General features: G+C 33.6%; 1 protein-coding gene across 1 annotated transcript in view; it reads right to left on the bottom strand.

Moving 5' to 3' along the window:
* The window catches only part of LOC110020385, a 6,562-nt gene extending 5,639 nt beyond the window's left edge, over positions 1 to 923 (bottom strand). The window contains exons 1-2 of the mRNA XM_020718471.1: positions 693 to 923; positions 546 to 611 (exon numbers count right to left, since the gene is read on the bottom strand). Of these exons, the coding sequence (XP_020574130.1) occupies positions 546 to 611; positions 693 to 923 (297 nt within the window). The remainder of the gene's footprint in view (positions 1 to 545; positions 612 to 692) is intronic.
* Positions 924 to 6,537: the final 5,614 nt, after the last annotated feature.

Here is a 6,537-nt window from a genome sequence, read left to right on the forward strand (position 1 = left end):
GTCTTATTCTCTCTTCTACACCGAAACATATGACAGACAAAACTCAAAATTTGGCCGACCACCACGACCCCTTTTTCTGACGACGGTCTCACCAGCATCAGAGGTATGAATGATTATAAATTTCAAATTATCGTTTATAAATGATTATAAATTTGACAAATGATTATAAATTTACAAATGATTATAAATTTGACATTTGTAAATTTGGTTTTGGTTCTACTGCAGGATAGGTATGAATGGTTATATATATATATATATATATATGATTTTCTTCCATTTTCTTTTAAAATGTCTTTCAATTGTTTTTTTATTTAAGAAAAATGAACCACAAAAATGAAACTCATCCAAACGTATTTTAAGTTTCTCAGGTATTGAAACAATTTTTTTGTCAAACAAAAAGAATCAAAGAAGATTGAGAAGACTAAGCAATAGAACATAACCTAACTAACCGAGAAAACTTTGTTTGAATTTTCAATGAAAATAAAATATTAAATAAAATGGAGTTCGGATCGATTAACACATCATATAAAGTTCGAAAAGCTTACCGCCGCATCAAATCGCTGCACTGCAGTGAGGGGGAAGTAACTCCCCTTATCCAGCTGACTCCGACTCTGATCAAGACAATGACATCAAACCTCCCAAATTAGTGAGGAATACAAACAAACACTTTGTGAGCTTTAACAAGTCCTAACCACACCTGAGCAGTAAAGATCAGCATCCATGTTCTCCCCGGAGACTCTGATCCCCCATGGTGATACCGCCGTCAGAAAAAGGGACCGTGGTGGTCGTTGGCCGGCGGTTAGGGATCCGGCTACAGGAAGAGAGGTGGTCGGGAAGTTGAAGAGAGGAGATAAAGGATTTTGTCTTTTGAATGGAAGAGCGAGTGGAGGTTTTGGAGAAGGGGAGAAGGGAGCGAAGGCCATCGTTGGCTCCTCAGCATACAACATCTAAACGAATGAGAGCACATTTTACATCAACAAATGGATAGTTACTTGTAGACAATCCAATATATTGATATTTACAAATTAATACTCGAGGTGATTTTTTATAAACGACCAAACTAATGTGTTTATTTGTGTCACCATCAAACTTTTGAGAGATTGATAGAAATGGAAAATATGGGTTGGGATTTTACCATGAATTTTGGGAGAAATATTTACGTACGTTAGACATACGCAGAGCTACGCACGTCGGTAGGTTACAGAGAGAGTATTGGAGAGTTATATCTATGTTATACCTCTGTAACTTTTCTCTAACCTACATGTAACTTACAAATATATGAAAATAAAAAACGCAAAACTTATTAGTTATAGGAGATATAACGCGGATATAACCCTCAATACCTTCTCTATAATCTACCGACGTACGCAGCTCTGCGTGCGTTAGACGCACGCAAATGTTTCTCATATCATTGATATTTGAGTTTTGAGTGAGAATTTCGGGATGCAGCCATGCAGCCATGGATCTCACGATGACCCATCCAGATGGTTTTGCGACTGTGCGCACATAATAATTTTTCTTGCATTAGATTGTGCTATTATTTATTTAGATATTTGGATAATAAAATTGTAAAATTAATTTGAGCCGATCATGTAAAATGTGCAATCGAACTTGAAAAAGGAAAGAAAATAATATAATTGAAATGCTAACCCAATTATTAGCAATGTCTCTATTGGGATTTTCTTCTCTCCGTGCTACTTTTTTTTTTTTTGTGACATGATCCATACACATCACATCTTTTAAAATGTTGAATTATAATCTCTTTGTGTATCACACCAAAAGGATAGAGAGAGAGAGAGAGAGAGAGAGAGAGAGAGAGAGAGAGAGAGAGAGAGAGAGAGAGAGAGAGAGATACATAAAAATAAATATTAATATAAATTGTTGATTAGTCATTTCTCATGAAATAATCCCTTATTTCTCGAGAAGAGTGGTACAATATATGAAATTACCTATCTTCATATGTTTTAATAGGGGCACTATAGGAAATTTTAGGTATTTTACATGTAAAGGCCTTCGGTTCAATTACCCTATGACTCGGTCTGCTAAAGTCAATGATCCTTGATTCAACGAGACCAGTTCGTTCGACTGTGTTGAGTCGAGTTTGTCGGTCGACCCTTCATGGTGTTTGGGCTGGTAGAACTTGACTTGATTAACTTGGCTTAGTCGGTCGGCTATTCTAGCCTAGTTGTTAAATATTGATCCCTGAGTAAGAAACTCCTGTCGTCAAGTCAAGGCTAGGCTATCAGATAGAGAATGAATAATCGTAATCTGATAGGTAGCTCACTCCTTGACGAGATGATTTTTCGAGATGTACAATGTGATTATCTTATGTTTAGTTCTTGGCCCAAGATGAGAAATCTCAAGGGAGTCCATGAGATGGTTGGCGTTATTAAATTCTTCTCTTGAGTTGGATTATGACAAGAGACAGGTCAATGCCTCGGCTCAAATCGATTAGCCTTGAATTTTGATTAGGAGGATCTGCATTTGATCGCCCTCTAGCCCTCGTTTAGGGGGGTTGCACTAGCGGACCTTCGATCTTCCGCTAGTAAACCTTTAATTTTCCGCTAATGAACCCTTAATCATTCGCTAGTAAACCCTAATCTTCCGCTAGTGGATCCTTGTTCTTCCATCTGTAAACCCATGATTTTCCGCCTATGGCCCTTTGATCTTTCGATTGTAGGCTCTTCTTAATAGTATTCATTTATTCTTTTATCCGTCGAATTCTTCGAAATTCGTGCATATGGGTTTAAACCCTAGATTTGTGCAGATGCTCCTGATGTTCAGAACCATATTCCGATTTTTATTGCCAGTCACTCTTAATTTTTTCATTCAATCTTTCTTTTTATTATTATTATAATTAGTTTGCGTTGGCAAATTTGTAAATTTTAAAGGCCAATGTCGGGATAAATAAAATTAGCTTTTTTTTGAATAATTACATACATATCATCTGAAATATTAAGATTTATAAATTAACCATCTATTTGATTTTTTTTTAATTACCAGACCAAAGTTTTTACAAGTGTCTGCCCCAATTGAGAATTAGAAAAATAGACGAAAGAGGATGAATGATTTGTAAATAGAAAGTGTCGGATGTTTTGTATGTAAATTGCCCCTTCTAACTTTTCATGTCATGCCAAAGAAATCTGAACCAGCATTCTGCGATTGTGTCGGCTGTTCCTTAATACTTCTGTAAAAAAGATAATTCATCAGTTTCTCCTTTTTCTAATCGTGGTGAAATATCTCCAGCCCTGTAATAGATCTATTTACATGAGTACCCGAAATATGCTATTTATAACAGTACCACCCTAAACATGGCTATTTACACAAAATATTAAAATAACCACAAATATTATTACATACAAAAATATACTTGAATGGCATTTTTATCAATTATTCAAATTCAAATATTGCTATAACCTCTTGCAACTAATGAAAAGCCATTAAAAAATTAATAAAAAAATGAAAAATATGGGTTGGGGTTTTATCATGAATTCTGATATTAGGGTGAAATTTAAAAAATGGATAAAAGAGGATGCTAGATTTGTAAATATCAATTTATTTAGGGTGCTAACTATGAAGCACACTTAAATATATTATATTTGAAATATTTTAAATTTAAATGAAAGCTTGTCATTAGCAATATAAAGAGTAAAGAGTAAAGTGTCAAAATAAGTCCATTGATTATTTATATGGGGCAATAGTCCATAACAATTAAATTAATCACTATTTTCTTTTACTATGGCCATTTTAGCACTTATTAAAAGAGTGACACTTTCATAGACTCTAGAACAAAAAATTAGGAGACTAATTTGACACTTTTCTTATAGAAAAAAAAAATTCAGTAAGTGGAATGTAATTTTGATGGATTTAAAATGATAACGATTAGTGAATAATGATTGGAATCAAGTGACACTTGTGTTTGATAAGTTTGAACAGCTTAGAGCTACTAAAAAGGAAACATATCAGTGAGAAACATAATCAAAGGGGTTCAAAATTGAGGGCCTAGCAATATATACGCGCCTTAGCGATGGTATGGTGCACGTGATTATTATGAATATTTATAAGAAAGTAACAATAATAATAATTGAATGGCAATAAGAGCTATTACATGTGATGCACCTTTAATTTCCTTATAAGCAGATATCATGCTTCCAAAAACTTTAGACTTTCAGAAGTTCATCAGATTACAAGGATAGGTATTTACATGGGATGGAGAACTTGGTGATGAGCTTGGACATGAATTTAACACTGACTAAAGTCAACCTTGCTATTTGGAGAAATTATTAGTTTCGGATGATATATGACAAAAAGCTAGGTATAAAGTATTGGACTACACAGTTTAGTATTCTTGTTCTCAGTATGTAGAGGTATGCATGCTATCCATATCTAACAATTCCTACACTGATTGAATCATTAGCTCCAAGCAATGTTGATTTTGTTGCATAACCACTATAGATAACTTATTTACTTGGCCATGGAAGTGATGCCAACCATAACATTGCAGTTCTTGGCCATGGCAGTGATGCCAACCACAGGATGCCTAAGAGGATTTCTGGCCCTTTTGAAGGACTGCAGATGTTTTGTATCGCATGGGGCATGTGGATTTCAGTATTAGTTAAATCAAATAGAGAAATATATACACTTGATGTTTTGGTTCATTATTGATAAGAACTCAAGCTACGTGTTTTGTATCTCATGGGGTATTAGTTAAATCAAATAGAGAAATATATACATTTAATGTTTTGGTTCATTATTGATAAGAACTCAAGCTACCACCTGTACTAGAAAGTTCTAGATCTATAATTCCATGCACATGAAAATCTAGACCTTCAAAATCTGCGGCTCTAGATTTTTCTAGATTTGGACAGGGAAGTCTTAAAAGCTGAAAAGACAGATAAGCATAATGTATATTATTACTTCAGAAACTAAGCTATCTCCATCTTATTTCATCTATTTGTTCCCATGATTGTGATTGAACATAATTGCTGCATGGATTGCTTGCAGGTGAAAACTTTGAACCATTAAGTAGAGCTGCAAGGAACAATATCTCGCAAAGCTTTATAGAAAGTTGAAGAAGGCTCTTGTCAAGCTGAAGTTGAACTTGCCAAGTTCATTGCTGCAACAGAGCTTATCAAGACACTCAAAGCGAAGAGATCCTCAAGTTACTCAGATTCTATGACGATTTACCGTTACCTAGGATAATTTCAAAATATAACAGCAATTTTAGTCCTACTATTAAGGCTCAATTAAAAAAAACAAAAAAAACTATAACAGCACCTATTATATTCATTAATTTGTGGCAAGTTTATATCTAACATTCATAATGACAAAATTCCTTATTTCCCTTTCTTCAGTATGAAGGATGCATGCTCCTTCGAACATATTTTTCTGAGAACTTGAAAGTGATTTCCTGTGCGCATTTGTATTCATCATGTTGGAAGCTTTTAAGAAATGAGATTGCGAAAATGTTAAATTTATTTCAGATATAGGATGCATCTCAACATCATTTGCCAGTTTGATTATTAGTGAGTGCTTATGGCTGAGCTCAACTCTAACTCTGATAAAATCTTAGCTTTCAAGCTCTATCAGAACTAGCAAAGTATATTTATCAGAGGGTCCTGAGGGTTCCATACAAAGGTAATCACTAAAAACTTCTATCATTTTCACAAAGTTAGATAAGGTGAGGTTCTATAACTAATTCTGTTTGTGATAGGGGGTTTCATACAAAGTTTAATAAGAAGTTCATTTCTTGAAATCGGAACACAAAAATAATTAATTATTAAACCTTGTTCTTCTTATGAAAAGGTATCATGGCACATTCTAAGGGCAACATAAAGGTTTTAATAATGAACATTAACAATAATATTAGGGTTTTAAAACACCATAGTATGTCTGCCAGGGTTTCAACAACACAAAAACATGCGCTAGGTTTCAAGATACCCCAACATATATTTAGGATTTAGGGTTTATTAATGATATTTTTGACAAAGTTTTAAAATTTGTTATCCTTAAAGATCAAACTACTGGAAGTTTTCTACAAATTTATCTTTTAAGTTACAGCATTTCTAGCAGATTTTGATTTCTGCCCTTCTATGGTAATAAGCTAGTTTCATTGGCTGAGAGTTCTGTAACCATTGAATCCATCTCTTCTTGCTTTAAAGAGCAAATACACCGAATCATTAAGACAAAATTTTAAAATAATCACAAATTATTATTAATTTTCTATCAAACAAATACTGAAACACGCTTTCAAAACTTTTTTTTTTTCCTTTTTTTTAATTTTTTTTACTGCCGAACAACTGCTTTACAGCTAGAAAATCAAGTTCAGCAAAGGAAAAAACATCTCATTTTTCTAGAAACAGAATGGAAGCAATATCCAGAGACAAAAATAATCTGCAATTACATTATCTGAATCAGATTACAGAAATTTACCTCCGCAGAATCTGAAACAGCAGGAGAAGCACACGGAAAAATTTAGTACTAATAAACTACAGATCAAAGCAAGTAATTCAATAAAATCAGTTCATATATATATAT

The sequence above is a fragment of the Phalaenopsis equestris genome, unplaced genomic scaffold (genome assembly GCF_001263595.1).
Source record: "Phalaenopsis equestris unplaced genomic scaffold, ASM126359v1 Scaffold000095, whole genome shotgun sequence".
Classification (NCBI taxonomy): Eukaryota; Viridiplantae; Streptophyta; class Magnoliopsida; order Asparagales; family Orchidaceae; genus Phalaenopsis; species Phalaenopsis equestris.